The sequence below is a fragment of the Diceros bicornis genome, chromosome 32 (genome assembly GCF_020826845.1).
Source record: "Diceros bicornis minor isolate mBicDic1 chromosome 32, mDicBic1.mat.cur, whole genome shotgun sequence".
NCBI lineage: Eukaryota > Metazoa > Chordata > Mammalia > Perissodactyla > Rhinocerotidae > Diceros > Diceros bicornis.
The window spans coordinates 21,140,696-21,164,252 of NC_080771.1; the positions used below are offsets into that span (position 1 = coordinate 21,140,696).

At 42.9% G+C, this 23,557-nt stretch overlaps 1 protein-coding gene across 1 annotated transcript; it reads right to left on the minus strand.

Annotated features, from left to right (window-relative positions):
* Nucleotides 1–3,682: 3,682 nt before the first annotated feature.
* On the minus strand, nt 3,683–16,661 carry NQO1 (NAD(P)H quinone dehydrogenase 1). The gene is made up of 6 exons (XM_058528157.1): nt 16,549–16,661; nt 10,691–10,855; nt 10,452–10,582; nt 6,374–6,487; nt 5,545–5,646; nt 3,683–4,610 (listed from the first exon to the last, which is right to left on the minus strand). The coding sequence occupies exons 1-6, from the start codon at nt 16,553–16,555 to the stop codon at nt 4,305–4,307; spliced, it is 825 nt and encodes a 274-aa protein (XP_058384140.1). The 5' UTR covers nt 16,556–16,661; the 3' UTR covers nt 3,683–4,304.
* Between the last annotated feature and the right edge of the window lie 6,896 nt (nt 16,662–23,557).

Genomic DNA, 23,557 nt, shown 5'->3' on the forward strand with positions numbered 1-23,557 from the left:
GTTGGGCGTGCTCTGCTTTGGCAGTCCAGGTTCGCGGGTTTGGATCCCGGGTGCAGACTAACACCACTTGTCAGCCATGCTGTGGTGGAGACCCACATACAAAATAGAGGAAGATTGGCACCGATTTTAGCTCAGGGCTAATCTTCCTCAAGCAAAAAAAGAGGAATATTGGCAACGGAGGTTAGCTCAGGACGAATCTTCCTGAGAAAAAAAAAAGGAAGGCTGGCCTGGTGGCACAGCAGTTAAGTGCATGCGCTCTGCTTCAGGGGCCCAGGGTTCCCAGGTTCGGATCCTGGGCGCACAGCAACGCACCGCCTGTCAAGCCATGCAGTGGCGGCATCCCATATAAAGTAGAGGAAGATGGGCATGGATGTTAGCCCAGGGCCAATCTTCCTCAGCAAAAAAAAAAGAGAGAGAAGGATTGGCAACAGATGTTAGCTCAGGGCTGGTCTTCCTCACACACACACACAAAAAGTTGGCATTTGTTGACTTCAGCAATGCTAGAAAGGAGTAATAACCAAACAATTTAGTAAGTATAAATATAAAAAGTATTTTGGTCCAGAAAACAGCATATGTGGGCAAAAGACTGATCTGAAGATGGGACTACAAGTGGCTTCCAGAAAAGCTGATGCAACCCTGGGTTACGTAATTTAAGTTACAGTGTCCAGAACAAGGGAGGTAGATGTCATGCTTTACTCCAAGCTGGTAAGAGTACTGTCATCTTGTAAGGAGCAAACAAATTCTCAGCAGCCATATAATCAGGTCTATAAGAGAACTGGAACATCATTTATCCCTGCTCAGGACACAACAGGGACTCTAGAAATATAAAAGCAACACTTAATTGGTCTTGTTCTCAGGAAGAGGTATTGATTACTGCTCTTGTGCTCTATTTCATGGTGCCATCATCCCTGCTTCTACTGAGGCAGTATAATATAGTATTTAAAAGCATAAGCTCTTGAGTTTGTCTGCCTGGGTGGAGTTCTGGCTCCTACACCTACTATTTAACCTCTCCATTCCTCAATTTCCTTATCTATAAAGTGGAAACAAAAATAGAACCTTCCTCTTAAGGTGGTTGCAAGAATTAAGTAAATTAATCTATGTAAAATTATTTAGTTCCTGGCACACAGTAAGTGCCTAATAAGTGTTACCTTGTATTAGTATTACTAGTCCTGATACTACTCTGCTCCTCTGTCTCTTGTGCACTGGATCCCATATCCTTTTGCTTTTTCAAAGACATGTCCTCTTTCTCCAGCATTAAAACCTTTTCTCTCTGAGAGTTGTTCCCACTGGCATATAAATTTGCTGTAATGTACCTTATCTCTTAAAAAATCAAATAAATAACTTTCTTTGACCACACATTCCCCTAAACACTACTTCCACTTCCTCTCCCTCCATCCTCTCTTCAATCCATTCCAATCAGGCTTTCATCACACCGCACTACTGAAATAGCTCTTGTCAAAATCACCGATGACCTCCACATGGCCACATCCAAAGGTCAAGTCTCAGGCCTGTCTTAATGGGCTTGTGAGCAGTATTGACGCACTTGATCACTCCCTCCTTGAAACGCTTTCTTAACTCGACTTTTAGGACACCACACTCGGCTCTCCTGCGTCACTGGCCACTCTTTCATTCTCATTTTCTTGACATCCTAACGTTGGCGAGCCCTAGAAATCAATCATCAGATCACTTCTCTAGTATTACTCAGTTCTTAAGTGATCTCATCCAGTCTCATTGCTTTATATATTACCCATATATTGAAGATTCCCAAATAGGTATCTCCAGCCAAAACTTCTCCCTTAACTCCAGGTTCCTATTATCCAACTGCCTACCTGACAGCATCACATTCTGTCTCAACAGATAGCTCAAACATAACATGTCTTAAGTCAGCTTTTGATGCCACCCTTCCCATCCCCCACTCCTGCCCCCAATACTCTTTCCATATTCTTCCTCATCTTAGCAAATAGACTCTCCATTCTTCCAAATTCTTAAGCCAAAATACCTCTGAGTTTTTTTATCTGACCTAGGTCCAATCCATCATCAAATCCTGTTACTCCAATCTTTGAAATATACCCAGAATCCAACCACTTCTCAACATATCTATTGCTATCCCAAAGCATTTGTTGCCTAGATTGTCACAACAGCGTCCCAACAACTCTCCCCACTTCCATCACTGCCCCTTATACTTGATTTTTCACATACCAGCCAGAATTAAACATGTCAGATTGTTACACCTGTGCTCAGAACCCTCCAGTGACTTCCTATCTACATTCTTACAATGCTTATAAAGTTCTATGTGATCTGATTCCTATACGTCTCACCTGTCCCTCTCTTCCTTTCTCTGCTTTAGTCAGAGAAACTTCCTCTCTCTTCCTCAAACATACTAAGCATCCTCCTTCCGCAGGGGTTTGCACTCACATCACTCCTGCCTGGACTGCTCTTCTTTCAGATACCTACATGTCTCACGCTCTCATTTATCAGGTCTTTGCTCCGAAGTAGCATTATCAGACAGGTCTTTCTTGATCACCCTGTATAAAACAATACTCCGTGTAGCCCATCTCTCACTCTCTCATTCTGCTTTTTCTTCCTAACATTTATCACCACTTGACATTTGTTCGTCTTTCATTCACTGGAATGCAAACTCCATGAGGCCAGGTGCTTTGTTTTGCTCCTTCCTGTATTCGTAGTGCCTAGAAGAGTGACCCAATGAGTGGATAAATCAGAGTAAATCAGACAAATCAGAACAAATACTGCCCCTTGGCATTTGTTTACTGCATTCTGTTTTTCTTGATTTCTACACTATTGTCTTTCCTAGATCTCTTTAAATGTCTTCTAGACTCCCTGAGGGGCTCTTAATAGGTTATTCCATTACCATTCAGTATGAAGCAGCCTTGTTGGGCAAGTTCTCAAGCCCACTCACCTTACAGGCTTCCGGCCATAATTTACTACTGAATCCTCTGATCCTGTCTTCCCCAGTAGATTCCACTTTTACCTGAAGCCTCCATCACTAGCTTCACTGATGCCAATGAGTGTGAGTCTGTTCTGTAGAAATGGACTTCATTTGGGACTTTTAGAAATTTACTCAAAATTGCAGTGAGGATGAAGGCAACAAAAGATATTTTCAAACTGAAGCCCCAAGCCACCTGCCATTGTGGATATGGTAGAGGGGATAATACCCAGCGCGTGTTGGCATCTGGCAAATGAGGTCTTCCAGCCTGACGCCGTCATTTCCTTGGCAGGTAGGTACAAGGCTGTTCCCAGTTTGGGCAACCTTGCTTTGCCTCATTTCTCGTGTTTTCTTTCAATGCACCACATGAGGGCGGGCTTTCATCATGTTCTACTTGAATTACACCAACGGTGGGCTGAAGTGCGCTTGAACAATTTAAATAAATGGGAAGTTAGAATATTATGCCAAAATTGTTCACCAAAGTTAACGAAACTCTAGGCTTACAATTTCATCCCAAAAGTTGTGGGACCAAAACACATCCTTAAAAGGAAAGTCATCAGTTTAGCAATGATACAGAAAAAACCTTCCAGATGGTTATATAGATCAAAAATAAAGTACTGTTTGTGGAAGACTGTTTCTAAATATTGGGAGTACTATTTTCTTTCTTGAATTCATTCATTGTAGCAGACGTAGTATATAGATGTGTAGGTTTATTTCTGCAGACATTAAATTAGAAGATTGAGGTAAAGAAGAGACTTTTATTAGCTTTTCATTTCAAGGTATCTGTGTGTACTGTATACAAACAACAAAAGTTGAAGGAAGAGTAACACTCATATTAGGCACACTAGTCACTGTGTAGTAATTAAAACCAACATATATCATAAACAAACATAGATTACTAACTACTAAACAAGTCCCTTAGGTCAGATTCAGTCATTTCTTTCTCTGGGCAATTCCCTTCTGCCATAAACCACAGAGGGGTAATTAAAACAAAAATAGATCATTGAAAAGTTGGATGCTGTCTAGCCAGATTTAGCTCTAAAAATTTATCATTAAAAAGAGAAATTAAATTGTGTACAGGACCTTAAAGAATATTGTCTGGCATCTTTCTACACCTCTCCCTGCTTTACGTCCTAAGTGGCCTCTTGAGCCTAATCAGATTTTGCTATGATAACAAGTGTAAGAATCAGTTACGTTTAATAAAAACTATCCAAAAATGTATGATTAGTCTATTCTTTCTCAATTCATTCCTCGTGGAAAAAGGAAAGCACAATTCTTCAAAACTAAAGCAAGTCAAGGAAGCCTGAAAAAGAAACCTAGATGTGGCTACATTTTAGAAGGAAATCAAGTCTTGTGAATTTTATTTTCTGGCTTTGATCTGGTTGTCAGTTGGGATGGACTTGCCCAAGTGATGGCCCACAGAAAGGCCAAATTGCGAGTTTTTCTGTTTATCCTGCACCTCCTTTTTCAATAAGCATCCTTTCTGGAAGTCTAGGTCAAAGAGGCTAACTGGCGCAAAATACAGTGGAGTCTCATTCCAAATATTTTCCAGGCGTTTCTTCCATCCTTCCAGGATCTGAATTCGGGCATCCTTGGGAATGCGCCCAATGTTATATGTCAGTTGAGGTTCTAAGACTTGGAAGCCACAGAAATGCAGAGTGCCACTCTGGGGATACACAAAGCACAGAGGTGAGTCAGAACAAACCCTATACAGCTTGTACCATATACAAACAACAGAGGTTAATCGGGGCTTCCCAATAAGATACTCTGCTGTAGAACCTGAGGCACCCTGGAGAATCAGTTCATAGCTATACCTCGCTCACTTTCTGCTCTCTATACCTAGCTGTTACCTTTTAGCCTATTCAGCTGTGCTCTTCTTTAAATGAATGAAACCTTGAAACTGTGCCAGCCTGGGATCCTCTGCCAAAAGTGCCAGAAGCGCTACTATATGAGAGACAGTTTCAGCTTCTTGGCAGCTGACTCTTGCCAAGGCATGCAGATGTGCATTTCTCAGCCTTTCCAAATCACTAGATGAGTCTTAAATGATTAGTACTTATTCTCCAATATTAACATTAATTCTCCAATATTATAGGTAGCCACCTCATTTGCTTGTCTCTCCAACCCTCTTCCTTAGAAGAGATTATCTTGCGAGTTCAGCGACCACCAAAAAGCATACTTAGACCTCAGTTTTATTAGCTGGAGTAAATCATTTCTTAAATTTTCTTGGGCTCTAATAGTCTCTGAGACTGTAACAGCAACTTGGAGAAGGACAGGAAGCCTGGAAAGAGATGTCGGGTATCTGGAGAGAATCGGAGCCCATGGCTATACAAATCCAGGGTCATCTGCACTAGCCCTTCGTGAGGAGAGGGTGGTGTTTGGACAGGTGCACACACGGGTTATTCTATAAGCACAGGGGCCTGGGAAGACAGGTGAGTCTTAAAGGAAGCTCCCTGTAGTTCTGACTCATTACAGTACTTTCATCTTCACACCTCAGGTCTGTTTTCTGCTGCTATCTTGAGGATCTGGAGCCCATAGAAAGCTCACTTAATCCCCCTGAAAGCTCACTTAATCACCCTGAAGGTTCACTGAAAACGAGGTACCTGAATTGGCCAGAGAAGGATATTCATGTCCCCGTGGATGCCCTGCAGAGAGTACATGGGGCCGCTGCCACCAGTGGTGATGGAAAGCACTGCCTTCTTGTTCTGTAAGAGAAAAGTCATTACCCTCCACATCTCCTTGGTAACAGGAAGTTAATGAACAGCCCCAGGGAAAAGAACACACAAGTCGGCCCTATCTGTTGTTTATTTAACTTCATACGTTGGCTGCTCTGAGCCATGCAGTATGACTGCAGAAGTACCAGCCTGGAAGATGGTATGCAGACAGGTAGCCAGAGGCAAGCCCAGGATTCCATGCTCCCGGGTGTGGCAAATCCGGTGAAGGTTATCATGGTAATGCAAAATCAATGTTGACTGCTGGTGCCTAGGTGGAGTAATTTATTGTTTTTATCTGTCTCTCCACAGTGCTAGGCATGTATCTAGGCATGTCATCTAGGAGGTATCAAAATGTTTCTTGTGTGGTATTTGGGTCTTTGAAAAACAAAAACAGACTTTCTTTTTTAATTTTTATTATGGAAAATTTCAAACATACATAAAGAAGAGAAAATAGTATAACGATGCATCTACCACCCAGCTTCAACTCTCAGTATTTTGCCATTCGAGTTTTATCTAATCTCCTCGCCCCTTTTTTATCCTGGAGTATTTTAAAGCAAACCCTAAACATCATGTCAAAATAGCTATAAAACCTTTATTATGCATCTCTCACAAAGGGACCTGGAGCCTGATCTTAGTATCTAATTGTGCTCAAAACTCTGCATCAAGACAGAATCTACCCAGAATCCAGCTGTTAGAAAAAGCAGAACCATCCACCTACCTGGAAAGGTCCCCTGTCATAGAGGGCAGTAAATGAGTAGGCGAACCCCCCTACGAGCACTCGATCAAACCAGCCTTTCAGGATGGCAGGGACGCCAAACCACTGCAGGGGGAACTGTGGGACAGAGGATAAAGAGGTCAGATCCGGAGCCCCCAGCACAGAGGGCGGCTCGGCTACTGCCCATGACGTCACTGAGGGGCGAATCTTTCTTCAGGCCTTTGTCATTCCTTCTGGAGGAGTTAGCACATTAAAGTAAATTATTGTCCTTGGTCAGTGAACTCGACACTCCTGTTCTACCTAAAAATATTTATACCACAAATATTGGGTGGGCCTGAAGAAAGCCACATGCAAATAAGATTTGTTTCTATGAAATAACCTTTGGCAGCAAAGTCTAAACACCAAGGATTGCAGACAAAGTTTGCCTCACTGTGTGATGCCTAAATCGATATTTCCCCAAGAGCTTGCTTTAGTAGGTATGGGATCAAAAATATGAAACACAAACCTTGGGCTCACGGATCTAACATCTTACCATTTAGAATAAACAGAACCACTCAAATGTGCAAACAAATGATCGGTGTGACTAAGGGTTATCAGGGAATTCCCATGAGCAAGTCTTACTGAGCCTCTTGTCCTGACAGAGCAAGGACTATAGCAGATTTCTTCTTCTCCTGACTCATGATTTCAAGACAATGACAATTAGAACATGCCTGGAGGACAAAAACTAGGACAGAGAAGGGATCTGTAGGACTTGTGAGCTCTCTCTTTGAACGGCTGTTGACCTACAGAAATAGGGATAAGGAGGTAGGGTTTTAGAACAGGAAAAACACAGGATCGAGAGCGAGGTTTGTGTTCTCACCCTGAGTCGGCCACTAACTTGATGCACCACCTTTCCCACACAAGCCCCATACCTTCCCTAAGTTTCATCCACCTCAGCTGTACAAAGACGGGCTTGAGTGACCTCTAGTAGCTCCTCATATTCTCACATTATGACTCTCCAACTGTGAGGGGCCAGATCTGCAGCTTTTAGGATAAATGTGTAGGTTGTTTAGGCAAGTAGATTTGGTCCCCTGTGAATGTTCTCTAGTCAGAGCTGAAAATAGAATCAGTTGGCTTGCAGGAGTATTAAAAGTTTACTCTCCCTCAAATATTTGCAAATCATATATCCGACAAGGGGTTAATCTCCATAATATATAAAGAACTCACACCACTGAACAACAAAAAAACAACCCGATCAAAAAATGGGCAGAGGATATGAACAGACATTTTTCCAAGGAAGATATACAGATGGCCAATAGGCACATGAAAAGATGTTCAACATTACTAATCATCAGGGAAATGCAAATCAAAACTACGCTAAGATATCACCTTACACCCGTTAGAATGGCTATAATTACTGAGAGAAAAATTAACAAATGTTGGAGAGGATGTGGAGAAAAGGGAACCCTCATTCACTGCTGGTGGGAATGCAAACAGGTGCAGCCTCTATGGAGAACAGTATGGATATGGAGATTCATCAAAAAATTAAAAATAGAAATATCTTATGATCCAGCTATCCCACTACTTGGTATTTATCCAAAGAACTTGAAATCAACAATCTAGAGGCTTATGCACCCCTATGTTCATTGCAGCATTATTCACTATAGCAAAGAAGTGCAAGCAACCCAAGTGTCCCTCAACTGATAATTGGATCAAGAAGATGTGGTGTATATATACAATGGAATACTACTCAGCCATAAAAAAAGACAAAATCATCCCATTTGCAACAATATGGATGGACTTGGAGGGTATTATGTTAAGTGAAATAAGGCAGACAGAGAAAGACAAACACCACATGATTTCACTCACATGTGGAAGATAAACTAATACACGGCCAGAGAGAACAGTTTGGTGGTTACCAGGGGGAAGAGGGTTGGGGGTGGGCACAAGGGGTGAAGGGGCGCATTTATATGGTGACTGACAAATAATGTACAACTAAAATTTCACAATGTTATAAACTATTATGACATCAATAATTAAAAAAAAAAGTTTACTCTCCCTCAAGTTGTTTGGAGAAGTGAGAAAACTGGGCAGGGGGCTAGCCCATATGGCACCTCCTTCCTCAAGGAGAATTAAAGCACTCCTTCCTCAGGACTCTTTATTTCCATGTTGAAAGACTATCACACATAGTACACTGATTTTGCTAGAATAAGACTTTTCCCTGTCATCTGTCAGGAACCTGTTACAATACATACACCAACCTGCAGTGTTTACATTGCCCCTAGATGTGTTGCTATTTTGCAGCACACAACTGTTACCCTGGCCCCTGGCCCCATAAGATATTAACCACAACCCTGCTCAGAAAAGCCTAACACTGTTCTCTTTAGCTTACAGGAAACCACAAGGAGAGGAAGGAGGAGATGGCTGAGACATATAATCAAAACCAGTTAAAATTGGTTGAGGGCAACATGGTGGTCTGACTTGACCTGACATTGACCCCACAGCTCATTATACACTCATTGTAATATATTACCATGCTACCTAACACACCCACTGGCACGATGACAGTTTACAATTGCCATGGCAATGGCAGGATATAACTAAATAAGGAAAGAAAAGAGGTGGCACTCTTGCTCCCCAGAAAAGCCTGCCCACTTCCCTGAATAAACTATAAATATTCCTCCCCTTCCTTACCTAGACCCCCTTTTTTTTCAAAATTTTTTTCCCCCCAAAGCCCCAGTAGATAGTTGTATGTCATAGCTGCACATCCTTCTAGTTGCCGTACGTGGGACGCGGCCTCAGCATGGCCGGAGAAGCGGTGCGTCGGTGCGCGCCCGGGATCCGAACCTGGGCGGCCAGTAGTGGAGCGCGAGCACTTAACTGCTAAGCCACGGGGCCAGCCCTTCCTTACCTAGACCCCTTATAACAGCTGCCTAATCACCCCAGGAGCTGAGAAGTTGATTTGGAAATATGGGTCCCACTTCTCCATTCTTTGGCCACCGAATAAAAGCTTGTGCTGTTGAATGCTCAGCTTTGGTTTCATTTCAAATCCGAGACACCAAACAAGAAAGAACTCTCTGAGGAAAGGATAGATTGTGGGTACAAGGCCCACCTGTGGGCCCCTCCTCAGGGCTACTCTCAATGTGGGTCCAAGTCCCACTGGAGTGAGGTGAAATTGCTAACACAACCTGCACAGTTGTACGGATAGTAAAGAAAACTTAGGCATCAAAGAGAAGCTGAATTTAAAGGCCACCAAGGTCCTTTCCAATTTAAAATTTGCTGATTCTGAGACGCAGAACTAAAAGCTGCTACTGCTGCTGTCTTGGCTGCACTAGGACAAGATGCAGCAGTAAACATGGACCAAGCAGGCATCCTTTGTGGCACTAATGGTGTGTGGCTTTGATTCATAGCAACAGGTAGAATAAAGGACTTCAAAGGTTGAATTCTTTGCAGCTGATTGAATAATTGCAAAAACCACAGCTAGTATCACCCTTCTTGTGAAGTTTCCAGTGTCATGTATATTTCATCAAAGAGCTGACTGGAACTGGCAGAAGCAAAATCATTGAGTACAGTCTGGCATTTTCAGGAACGATGATTGTCAAGGGGCATACACAGTTCCAGTACTGACTGCTAAATGGTGAGCCAGCCTCCGGAGCAGAAGGCACGGTTTGCTGCTGCGATACATTAAACAAGGCAATGCACTCTTCAGCTGGGAAGTTCCACCAGCAGAGAAGTCCATCTCTCATGCATCACTCCACAAACTATTCAGGATGCTTACAGAGAGAGGGGGAAAACTGCAAACTTTGAGAGGTTACACGAGGAATCACTAATTGAAGAAAAGATTAAACACACTGGGAAAAAAAGCTCAAGGCTCCCATGTCATCTTTGCAGTCACATTCATATTCTCAAAGAGTAATACAGCCAGATTCACAATAGCTATAAATCTGTGGAATGCTGCACCTTTGAAGTAATCACCCTGCTTTAGAGAGAATGCAGTCAAGTGGGTAAGTGACTTTTCTAGGATCACATAGCTAATTAGGTGACAAGTCTAGGACAATAAGAACTCAAGTGTCTCGACACCCCGTCTGATGCCCTACCACACCTGAAAAATCACAAGGTCTGCATCTTCCAGCTTCTTCTGTTCAGCCACAATATCTGGGCTCAGACGGCCTTCCTTATAAGCTAGACTAGACTCATCAGCATACTGAAAGTTCTCAGGGTCCTTCAGTTTACCTGCAGAGAGGAAAAAGAGTGCTGAGGCCAGAGGGACCAAGGCGGGGCAGAGAACCCACAGGTGAGAAGTTCCACAAAGACCTAATTAAAGGGGAAAGCCACTCCTACCTGTGAAGTCCTTTCTGGAGATAAGGGGATTGAAGTTCATGGCATACAGGTCCGACTCAACGACCTCCCATCCTTTCTTCTTCAGTGTCTCTACAGCAGCCTCCTTCATGGCATAGTTGAAGGACGTCCTCTCTGAGTGAGCCAGTATGATCAGTGCTTTTCTGGCTATTTAGACACACACAATGCACACAGAGAAAATCAGTTACCAACCAGCAAAGCTTCAGCTACAGGGAGCTGAGCCCGGATCCATCATGGAAGAGGCAACTATTAGACATGGGGTTATGCAACCATCCACTGCAGCCAGAAATATATTTTCTCCTTAAAAGTACCAATGAATAAAGGAGGCATTTAACTCACTGGGAAAACAGTGGCTAATTTAACCAACGGTGTGGGCATACTTAATCAACCATCTGCATGAAAATAAAATTATCCCCTTAGAAAACGAATAAAAGGTGTTACAAGTCAGTAGAGTGGTTACCCTTGACGGGGGAAGTAACTGGAAGAACACAGAGGAGGCTTCTGGGGTGCTGCCAATGTTCTGTTTCTTGCTCTGGGTGCTGATCACACAAGCATGTGTTCAGTTTGTGAAAATTCACTTAGAACTTGTACACTTTTCTGTGTGTCTACTGTAGTCAATAAGAGCTTTTGTTATTAACTATCTCACTAACACACCACAGACAGCAATAATTTCCCAGCAGATTAAAGATCTAAATTTTTTTAAAATGAAACTATCAGAACAGTATGGAAGGAAGGGGAGAATTTGCATAACCTCAGGATAAAGAATGCTTTTTAAGAAAGACTAGAGATTCAGAAACCATGAAGTTGAAAAGCCTGACAAATAAAGCCACATAAAAATGAAAAATTTTTGTTTACCAAAAGGCACCATAAACAAAGCTAAAAGACAATCAACTAGGAGAAGATATCCGACAGTCTTATCACAAAGAGTTAAAATCCCAAAGAATGCCTACAAACAATTAGAAACAGACAGACAATGCAAAAGAAAAATAAGTTAAGGATCTGAACACACTATTCGCAGAGGAGAAAATGCAAATGACAATAAACAAAAGAAAATGTACCCTGATTGGCCTGTCAAGAAAAGCAAATTAAAATAAGACACCATTATTCACCCATCGGATTGGCAAAACACTTTAAGACAAGTAACACTGAGGGCTATTAAGACTGCAGGAAGGGGCCTGGCCCCGTGGCCTAGTGGTTAAGTTCGGCAGCTCCACCTCAGCGGGCCGGGTTTGGTTTCCAGGCTCGGACTCCACCACTCGTTGGTGGCCATGCTGTGGCAGCAACACACATACAACTTAGAGGAAAACTGGCACAGATGTTAGCTCAGGGCAAATCTTCCTCGGCAAAAAAAAAAGACTGCAGGAAGACTGGCACCTTGCCAGTGGGAATATGAATTGTCTCAGCCTTCGGGGAAAGTAATCAGGTTGAATCTTTTAAAATTCTGAAGGCACATAAATCTTTGATCTAGCTGTCCAACTTTGGGGACTCTGTTCTACAGACTGAAAGCATCAGGACATAAGGATATATGAGCAAGGATGTGTCCTGGACCATTCTTTTCATTGGCAAAAATCAGATATAACCTGACTGTCGATTTATGGGGAGCATTTGAATAAATTATGGTACATACACACTACAGAATATTTTGCTGTTAACAAGAATGAGTTAACTCCGTATAGTCACCCAGAAAGATATGCATGACATATCATTAAATGATAAAATGAAGCGAATGTGAATCCTTTTTTTTTTTTTTTTTTTTTTTGGTGAGAAGATTAGTCTTGAGCTAACATCTGTTGCCAATCCTCCTCTTTTTGCTGAGGAAGACTGGCCCTGGGCTAACGTCCACGCCCATCTTCCTCCACTTTACATGTGGGACGCCTGCCACAGCCTGGCTTGATAAGCGGTGCATAGGTCACGCCCAAGATCCGAACCTGCAAACCCAGGGCCACCAAAGTGGAGCATGAAAACTTAACCACTACGCCACCGGGCCAGCCCCCAGCTGCGGGAATCCATTTTTATAAAAAAGAAAGAAACTACACATATGTAGGTAGATTTGCAGTATATTGGGTATGAGAGAAAAAAGATGTGGAATGATCACATGAAACTGTTAATAGTTTTCTCAGATCACTAAGAGATGGCTAGGGGGGAGAGGCAGAGGGGAAAGATACACTTTTTCTTGGACCTCCTCTCTATTAATAAAGTTGTTAGAAAAAGCACGCTTTACTTTTGCAATAACAGCATACAATGGGTGTTTACTATGTGCTGGGTGCTGTTTTAAGGGCTTTGCATCCTTTTCAATTGTCATGACAACACCAGGAGGCAAATACAATTAGTATCGCCATAGTATAGAGGAGGAAAATAAGACACAGAAAAGTTAAACATGAGACCCAAGTTTTCACAGCAAGTGGTGAAGCCAGAATCATCTAAAACTATATAGACCTAGAGAAACCCCTGCAACAGTGTGCAGGGTATGGGGCGGAGCACCAGAGAAAGGAATTTTCTCCACCATTTCTCCTACTAACTGGTGTCCCTCCTTCACACCTCACTCACTCTTAACCTTGGTGACTGTGGGTGGAGCTGGAGAGAAGACACTGCACCTTTTTGCATTGTTGGAAGAAAATTAACTGGAAAGGCACATTGAAGCCTTTATAGTTTTCCGTTTTATTATTAACCACACCTGGCATGGGCAGCGCCTTTGGGTTAAATTCAGCCAGGCAAAAACTTCAGGCCCTGCATGCCAGAAAAGAGGATTTCCAAGCTTGGTCCTGGAGTTTCAGACTATGTAAAGTCAGAGTCGGTGGAATGTGAGTTTGAGGAGCATTTAAATGCTGTGGAAGTGATTTTTCTGCTTCGGACGGCTTGGGAAAAGGGAAAGGAATTCCTGAGGCTGCCTCAACCAATTCCCACCCCTTTCTTATCAGCTCATGAACTCAATATGATTGGGAGCAATGTGAGTATAGCGAGCTCTGCCATGCACTTTCCTTGTGACTGACCTTTGCATCAGTCACATCAATGATTACCGAATATTGCTTTGTCCATTTTTATTCTCTCGGCTTACTTCTTATCTATCTATCTATATTTTTTTACTTCTTATCAACATTAACAAGCATTTCCTAAGTAGTAAAACCTAAAGGCGCTCCCCAGAAAATGAGAAAGTTAGGACATCTACCCCTGCTTTCAAGGAGCCCACCATGTGCTGGCTATGGGCACGCCTGCGACCTCCAAACATAAGAAAAGAAAGACGAGACGCAAACAGGAAGAACATATTTGCAAGAAATATACCCAACAAAGCTCAGTATCTGGAATACATAGATTCCTAAAACTCACCCAGTCAAAGAATGATCGCAGGTCATGAAAAGGCAATAAGAGAACACTCACTCGCAGTTAACAGAACACTCATGCTATTTGCCAGGAGTAAAGGGTAAATCAGGATATTTATCATGCAAACATCATAATTCCAAGTCACTCGTTTCCAGGTCATTTTTCGTGGACAAACTTGAGTTTTTTGGACTTGGAGGGTTCAGTTTCCCTTCCTGCCACTTAACTAGCTACACGACAAGTCTGACTTTCTCAGAATTTACCCTAAGAAAGACGATAAGACACATACATAAGTAACTAATGGCCTGAGCCTGATGGGAGAGGCAAGTGACAGAGTTCCACAGAGGAACTTAGGGCTGTTCCCCTGTTCACTTAGGGCTGGCGATGAGGAGAGGCCTTCAGCAGGAGCTGCCATTTGAGCTGAGTTTTCAAAGACAAATGAGATTATGATCAGTACCTCTAGTTTAACACTCACATCTGCTGGTCATGCACGCCATTTATCTAATAGAAGCGGCCATCTCTAACAGAGCCAAGCACATCTTTGTTAACACATCTCTCTCCCTGCGCTAGTTCACTTCCAGATCTCAGTCCCTATGAAATACGCTCCAGTTCATCCTCACTTCTCCATGTCCTGAAAGCCCTTGTTTCTTCCCCACCATCCTAGGTCTTCTATCTCCACCCCAAGTCCAGACCGGCCAACCTTCCTTCTCCCCCTGAAATGCTAATGTTCTCCCTAACCCAGCCTCCCAGTCTCTCCACCACGGTTTATTGAGCACCTGCTATGCACAGGCACTGCTCCAGGCGCTGGGGATACATCCGTGTACAAAACAGACACAAACCTTTCCCTTCATGGAGAGTACATTCTGGTGGCCGAAGCATCCCGACGGTCTCTTGGGAGCTGACCTCTGTCCTCATCTATTGCTCTGACATCCCTACAACTCTCTGCCTTCAACCTCAGGCCACTATGAAACCAAGAGTTTTCACTAACCTTCCAGAATAAACTGTACTCTGTCGACCTGCGGTTTCATTGATGACCAACAAAGAACTTAGTGACAAAACAGATAAAGCTGGCAGAGAGAGAAAGAGATTGTGGTACATCACTTTAATGTAAAGCATGTCTAGAAATCTTCAACAGTAAAGCCACATTACCCACATGATCGTTTTGGCATGAAGAATAGCCATCAAGGAATACCTATTCGAAATATAATAAGGGGAGGCCCTCAAATCAGTTTCGTGCATTCTGCTTCTGCCCTCTGGACTCACTGGATACCTCAAGGCACATGCAGGTGAGACACACACATCTGTTAGTTGCAAACAAATGCTCTGAATGCTTCAGTTAACCTCAAGATTTGGTTAGCAGGATACAGCTAATACTGGTTATACAAGATCCAAATCTTCCCATTTTGTCTCATATCCACTGTCCCCCCCCATTTTTTGTCTAAGTTACAGCTTCCAACATGCATACAAGAAGCCTTGTCAGCTACCCTGCAGTCTCTCACAGATGCTTCTGCTCTAGGCTTCTAGAAACTCTGGGTGGACTTCCAACCCCCAGCTCAGTGCTTTTCTCAGAGATTCTAACTGTAGTTTGTCAACTGCAAAAGCAATCTCTTCCCCACCACTTACTTTTAGCAAGATGAGATTCTGTTTGTGTGTGTGTGTGTGTGTGTGTGTGTGTGTGTGTGTGTGTGTGTTTTCAAAACGCAAAACTAAGTTCAGAGAGAAGGAAATTACAAAAAGGCAGAGTTCTGCCCCCATTGAGGAAACAGCTCTCTCAATTTTAGCGTGGTCCAGTCTCAGAGTAAGGCTCTCTGGGAAACAGAGCTCCCTGCCCCTGCAGGTGTTGCAGTGGGCCCAGGATGCCTTAGAGGTCTTTAACGCATCAGATAAAGTTGTGGTGACCTCTAAGGTCCCCTCTGGTTGACGGCAGAGAGGGGAGGCTGTCACTCAAAATGGACCCCGTACCAGATTAGGTCTGTCCAGTCCAAGGGTCACAGTTGAAAACGCCTCCTTGGCCAGGCAGCCTGGGACTGGGTCTCGTCTCTGTCAAAACGAAGGGAGCAGCTTCCCCAGCTCCAGCCCACCCATCGCCAGATCTTTCAATTCTCCTCCGGAAGCTGGGAATACACATTTTTAAGTAAAATAGCCTATATTTATTTTAAATGTTACCAACTTATTCCAAAATGTTTCAAATATTACTAAACCCAAACAAGGTGTCCCAGTGGGCCAGATTTGGCCTCTGAGGGCCGGTTTCCGACCTGTTTTGGGGGGAATTTTTGCTTCTAAGGTCAAGTCTCTACTCCATGCCCGTGCTCCGTCCCTGAGTTTCTGGGGGTGGGGTAGAAACAGGAGCTCCCCCTCTCCCGGCGTCTGGTCAGGGCTCATCCCGGAACCCTAATGCCTTCACTTTTCCAGTTTTGAGTCAAGGAAAAAAACTCAGGGCGGAGCCCCCATGGGCTCCTGCAGAACTTCAGGAGCTGGGGGCTGTGGAGCTCGGCGAGGGGGCTGGGGGGGGGGGGTGCACTTACTAGCCATGGCTCCGGCGGCGCGCTGATTGGCTGGGCTGCTGGTGGCCGGGGTGTCGCCTGTACTGCCCGCTGAGCTCCCTTTACTTTATACCCTGCACGACTGAGCAGGGCCCCTCGAGCCTGGGACGGGGTGAGGGTCAGGGGGAAGGGCGGGGGGCGGGGCAGCAAGAGCGGAGCCGGCCAGGCGGGCCCTGGGGCGCAGGGCGGAGCACGCTGGCTGCAGTTCCAGGAAGGAGGCGGAGTCAGGGGGCTGGAGTAGGGACCCCCGAGACAGGGAAGAACGGTGCCCTGGGGGTGGGGGATGCGAGGGGCCCCATGGCTCTGTGGGTGGGTGGGAGGCGTGCCTATCTGGTTCCTGTCCTGATGCCACCTGGGGACACGAGAAGGAAGTTTCCGAGGGAGTCCGGGGTTCAGTAGGGCACACCCCTCGTTTTTTCCTCGCCTAGTGGTGGGGGGAAAGTCTCCTCCGCAGGAACCGGGCGGACAAAGAGGAGGGTGCGGAAGACTGCGGTCTTTTAGGCTCAGATTCGCTGAGTCACTGTGATTCGGGACTTCGGTTTTGAGGGCTGAGGCGAACAATTCCAAGACAACCTGGGCAGCTTGCTCCTGGGAAAGTGAATTTGTTTCTTCCTTTACACAGAACGCACTTTCCTGTGTGCAAACCCCTAGGGGCGCCTCCTAGTCTGGGAACTAACTGGTTTTGCCTCCCAATACCTAGTCCAAGGCTGGTCCGGGAGATAGCAGTACCTGTACGTATAGGGGAAGCATTTAAAGAATAGCCAAGACAGGTTAAGTTTAGTGGCTTTGCACAAAGTCCTACTTAGGACAACTGAACAGAACAGAGCAAAACGTTGTACATCTGTGTCAACCTACAAAAACAAACCAGTTTAAGAGGCAAAGCCTTTATTTTGGGATGAAAGAATTGCAGATGGGGAGCACAGATTCAGGTAGAAACTCTGTGTCCTGCTCGGGAGTTCAAGTCAGGGCCTTTTAAAGGCAGAGAAGGGAGGTTGTATTACAGAGTATTAATTGGAGTTGGAGGCAGAGAGCTAGTCTTGGGTAAACACTGATGGACTGTTGATTCTACCTTCAGAAAGTCCACATCCTCAGGCTTTGTGATCAGGATGTTCATTCGCCCGCTGACTGCTCAAACAATGGGTTATAAAACAGTTGCTAGTGTGACCCAGTCCAAAAGTTTGGCCCAGTCTGAGCTTCAAGACAGCAAAGCAGTTCTTCTGGAAGGCAGCTCCCACTGCCTTTTAAAATGGCTCCACTTTAGTCAATTTTGACAAAAGTAAAAGTTATAGTAAAGTCTTCATTCTACAGAACAGAAAGGAGACATACTATCAAAAAGCGAAGGAAAAAGAAATAGAACTTTAAAGTTCACCATCAGAAAAATTACAAATGATAACTAAGAAAATTCAGAGAGAAGGAAGGTGGGAATTACACCCTTACTGTGAGGTACCCCAGGGGCAAAATTTAAAGAGGTGCCAGAAAACTCAGTCATCCAGATAAATAACACTTTAATGTGGTTTAAAAAATATATCAATTTGGACACAGACAAAAAGTCATGATAGACAAAATACAAAAATGTTAGAGACAGGGTCAGTAGCAGTGCCAACCACATTGAGCCTAAAGCCAAAGGAGAAATCAGTTAATACTGATCCTTGACTTCGTTAAAAAACAAAATTCAACTAAGTAAATGTTAGAGATCTAATTGGCTTTATTCAACAATTCATGAATCAGGCAACCTCAATCTAGCAGAGAGAAAGGAGCTCCAAGGAGCCATACAAAATGAAAGACTCTTATAGACAGAAGGGCGTGGGAACAAGGAAGTTATACTAGACAAAAAGGATTGGTTATTGCAAGGTTACTTTCCTTTAGGGGATGGCAGGGGTCTATCAGGCAGATTACCTAACTAGTGCTGATCAGGCAATTCCTAATTGGTTGGTTTAAGATTCCATTTCTGGGAGAGCTGAAAGTAATTAAGTCCTGGTTTGGTGATGTGGGGCTTGGCACCAGCCACTCCATTTTGGGCCTGTTGTCTTGTTTTTGACAATTTAATATATTAATATTTTTTCATCCTAGACGTTTTTTCTTCATTACTTTTGACTTTCAAAAATATTGCATTAAAATATCTTGATTACTGAGTTTTCTGGCATCTCCTTTAGTTTTGTGCCTGGGGCAAGTGCTTCATACCTTCTCATCCTAATCCTAGCCTTGCCTGTAAATAAACTAAATCTGTTTTTTCAGAATACAAAGTATATTGATTCTAAAGTTGATAAGTCAAGAAATAGAGGCAAAAGCACATTATTAGAATGTAGTAACCACTGGAACCATTAACACAATGTTTTTAAGTGTTTCTGATACCGAACCTCTTAATCTCAAGTTCGTGTGCCCCATGTATAGCAAGCCAAACACCGAGACATCGGTGCTTGGAGATGGGGAAAGATTTATTTAAATTGGCCAAAACAAGTAGGCGGGAGCCTGGGTTCGCTCAAATCGGCATCCCCGAGAACAGAAAGCAGGGGGTTTATAGAGCTAAGGGGCTTGACAGGAGGAGCTTCAGGGAAACAAAGGGGTCACTCCGGATAAGCCCCTGGGCATTCTGACTTCTGAGTTTCAATGCTGCTGTGGGCTGGCCATTCAGTGATGGCAACCTCCCGGAAGGCATTCTCTTTCTTCTGCAAAAGAAGCTCACAGATCCTCAAAGCTCCTGAGTCACCCCTCAAGTTAAGCAGGAAAAATAGCAGATTGGTTTAATATCTACAGTACCCCTCAGGTACCTGGCTTCATTTCTTCTAGGAGTGGAAAATGACGGGAGATGACTATTATTTACATGTATTTAAGAATTAAAACCGTGCTTTAGGGTGTATAGAAGTTCAGTGGAGAATTCACTGGTCAGTAAGAGTTTTTTGGGGGGACATAAAAATTTCAGCTGGGCCATTTTTAAAGTGGTATAAAGCCAACTTTAAAACAGTATAAAAGAACATTTTTAAAAAGATCTAGGCAGCACTGTCCAGTAGAACTTTCTATATCTGGGCTGCCCAAATAAGGTAGCCACAAGCTACATGTGGCTACTGAGCACTTGAAGTGTGGTCAGTGCAACTGAGGAAGTTAGGTTTTCATTTTAATTAATTTAAATATCTACTGTGCACAGCACAAGTCTAGAGTGTGCAGAAAGATCTGAGCTGGGTGTCATAGCTTGAGGAGTCACAGTGTGCTGGCTATGCTGTCTCCTCTGTGTTTCCATTCTCCACCCTTCTCTGACTCCTCTATGCCTCTGGAGGCTGACTCTGCAGGTGGCATCACTGGGGCATCCTTGCTCTCTGGCTTCCAGATGTGTCTAGCCAATGGGAGGTATCTGCAAGAGTTTAGAGAGCAGGAGGAGGGAGAAGGTGTTCCACCTCCACTCCCTGCCCTGGAAGAGAGCAGCTCGTGTCAGTGGTCCCAACTCTCATGGGACACAATGTCTTGGCTTTGCCTTGAAATACTCCAACAACAACAGCCACAAAAGCGTCAGAAAGATGAAACTGCTACCAAACCAGATTCGTTTTGCCTGTTGCACGAAAAGCCAATCACTGAGATGAAAAGTTTGCAGCAGGGAAAGGGTCTATTCACAAGGCAGCCAAGCGAGGAGATGGGAGAACAAACCTCAAATCCGCCTCCCCAAAAAGGAGGACTAGGGATATTTATGGGGTACAGGGGCAAGGTGGTCTGAAGTGTGGGGATAGATAATTGGAGGTAAGGAGGAATGAGGCAATTGATGATCTGTGCAAGCGTAGTCAAACTTCATGGCTCTTCATAGGAAATGTGTTCACAAAATGGTGGTATTGGCATGATCTGAGCCTGGAGTTTTTAGTTCTCTGATGTCAGGAGTTCACCTACTGGACAGCTGCATAGGCTTAGTTGGTGGGTTGGTGGTCTTAACTGACCTGAACTGAACAGGGGTCAACTCTTAGTTCCTGAGAAAACAACTCAAGCATCTGTTACCATGGTGACCTAGGTGTCAGGGATGTTATCTGTGAGGAACCTAGTGAGAGTCAGATAACATATTGCCTAATGAGCACAACCAACAATGGATGAGTGAACAACTAAAAGCTACAATTAATAACTGCCTAAAAAAAAAATTTAGTTACTAGCTACCTAATTGTTAATGGCTAACTGTCCACTGGTTTCAGTCCTCCCTATTCTTTGGCCATTCCTCATTCTTGAGGGATTCAGGGTGATGACTGATCCAGCTACTTCCTGCTGAATTGGAGTGTAGACCTGGGTTAGAGGAATGGAACTGTTTAGCACTCATTTGGAAATATTCTCTTATTCCCGACTTCAGGTTGACATTTTGCGTTATATTAGAATTTTTGTTTGCCGTTCAACAGTTTTGGTACAATATCTAAAGGCACATTTTATAATCAAGTATCCAACCAGAAGGATAAGAAGTATAGGCAACCCAAATTTTAATAGTCCCTGAAGAATAGATATAATCCCTTGGGGAATCCAAGAGAATAGTCCTGAAAACCAGTTTGGACCTGGCACCTGTGGGGATACTTGTTGTACCCAGATAGCTTGTTGTCTGATTGGGTAGGTGGCCCAGCTAGACTCTGTCTGTGATATGTTTATAGGTTACATTTTTAATTTTTAAGGGGGAGAGTCCGGTGACATTGTAAACCAGAATTATCAAGGGGTCCCCATGGTCATGCACTGAATATGGTTTGGGATGACATATCCAACATCTAGAAAGATTACCCGCCTTTGCCAACATTTGATAAATTTTAATCGTCGAATTGTCCTTCCAGGCTTGGAGGGTCAAAGTGAACAAAGAAGCATAACAGAAAAAGAAAAGGGCAATCATGTTTATAGTCCAATTTGTGGCCTTTATCTCACTGAAGCTATAATAGAAACTATTGATTAGGTTTACAAAGGATGTCTTTTAGCCCTTCAGGTAGTACACAACATATCATAAGCAAGTAGAAAATTAAGAAAAGACAAGCAAATAGTCTAACAAGTAAGGTAAGAACCTAGGAGTCATTCATTACTTATCTTTAGGAGACTGTCTTCTGAACAGCAACTTGAGGTCTGTCAGGGGTTCACTTGTCCATTTGGAGAAGTCAATGTCTGGCCCAATTATTTACATAAGTACAGGGAGAATAGCAATTGATCAAATAGGCTCTTTTAAATCTGCTTTGCTGGAATTTTTAGTAAGGAATCTCAGATTGAACTTTAAAGGCCTCTCAAGGCCAGGAAAGCCAAGCCAAGGACTTTGTCATCAGACTCCACCTGCAATACCTATAGATTCAGGTGGATTCTACTTTTCTTAAGGTTCCCCAAAATATCCTGGAAGCACCTTCCAGGGAGTAGCTTTCTTTACTCAGCTAGTAAGGTTGCTGGGAACCCACTAATCAAGATAGCAGGCCTATTTCAAAGTGGCTTTATTTGTTCTAAAGTCAACCTTTGTTCCTTAAAACTGTTTGGTCACATCTGAGTCTATGCATTTTTCTCTCAAATATGACATTCCAGTCAAAGCATTGGCAACATAACCAATGTTTCCAGTTGTGTCCTGTTAGAAGGAAAACAGATTCTTATTGAACTTATGCAAATAAATATATTGCCATGAAAATAAGAATACTCATTCATCAAGAGTTTCCAAATTCTGGAGGAATCAGTTAGGGAGAAAAAGATAAATGTTCAATTATGCTTGCAAAGGTATAATTTACCAAATTGCTATAAGTCATAATTAGTTTAAGGGAAAAGGGAAAAAGTTTTCCTTAAATCTGTAAAAATAAAACATTAAAAAATCAGCAATATTTCAAATGAAAAGTCATAAAAATTATAATCATCCTCATCAGTTTATTTAGTCCCATGTAATCAATGTTTGATCTTGATCTTCTGTTAGCAGTTTTATGAGATCATGAGTTTCTTCATTAGAGTTCTGTAATTTCTTACCTAGCTCAGTCTCATAATCTGAAAGTTTATCAGAAACCTGCATTGTAGAGGAAGTGTCAGGATCCTTTTCATGAATCTTTCTGAAAATGAAACACATCTGCAAAGACACCAGAGTAAAATAACAACTGTCTTGGCCGACCCCGTGGCTTAGCGGTTAAGTGCGTGCGCTCCGCTGCTGGCGGCCTGGGTTCGGATCCCGGGCGTGCATCGATGCACCACTTCTCCGGCCATGCTGAGGCAGCGTCCCACATACAGCAGCTAGAAGGATGTGGAGCTATGATATATAACTATCTACTGGGGCTTTGAGGGGAAGGGAAATAAATAAATAAAATCTTTAAAAAAATAAATAAATAACAACTGTCTACAAATGGCAAAAGACTAAAAAATGACAATTGATAAAGAAACTTGGCTATTTCTGTGACATACAACACTTTAAGATAACTAGAATTATGACTGACAACTAGTACAGATCAGAATTTTAAGAATGTTATATAATTTTTAAAACACTTATATAAATAACATTGGCTCACACAATATAACCTAAGGAGGTTTATCATCATTTATTTGACAATGTTTGCCACGTGACTTAACATACCAAATAAGCCTAATTAGTTTAATATCTCCTTCTTTATAGGAAAAGAGAACAGATTCTTTGAGAACTCTCAGGGGTCCATTGTAAGTTTTCAAAATTACTTTCAGGTCAAAAGAAAGACTTTGTTTAGGACTTGAATTTTGGGGAAGTTTGTCAAAAATATCAAATGGTTTTAAAAAACACTTGGTCAAATAGGATCATAGCTTACTGTGAAACAAAAAAAAAAACCTTAGTTCTCTTAATAGAGAGATTTCGGCCTTTTTGAACATAGGAAATTATTTTAACAAAACGTAGATTTTCTGTCTTTTAGGTAGACTTACTCAAAGGCAAAGAAAAACCTTTTATAATCTCTGTATTAACAGCAGACTAAAAGTTAAAGAAAATTATCCTTTTAAGAGAGAGAAAAAAACAAATTTCAATTTTGCACCGGCTTACTTTTGATATTAAAACTCATTTATTTAATTAAATTTATTT

Bases quoted from the DNA above. Each gene is read 5' to 3' on its own strand.
- NQO1 (XM_058528157.1), bottom strand. The intron at 6,488-10,451 runs GTGTGGTAGGGC...TCTGTCCCACAG, and splicing joins CAGACCTTGTGATTTTTCAG to TTCCCCCTGCAGTGGTTTGG. The intron at 4,611-5,544 runs GTACCTCGTTTT...GTGTATCCCCAG, and splicing joins TCCTTCTCTGGCCAATTCAG to AGTGGCACTCTGCATTTCTG.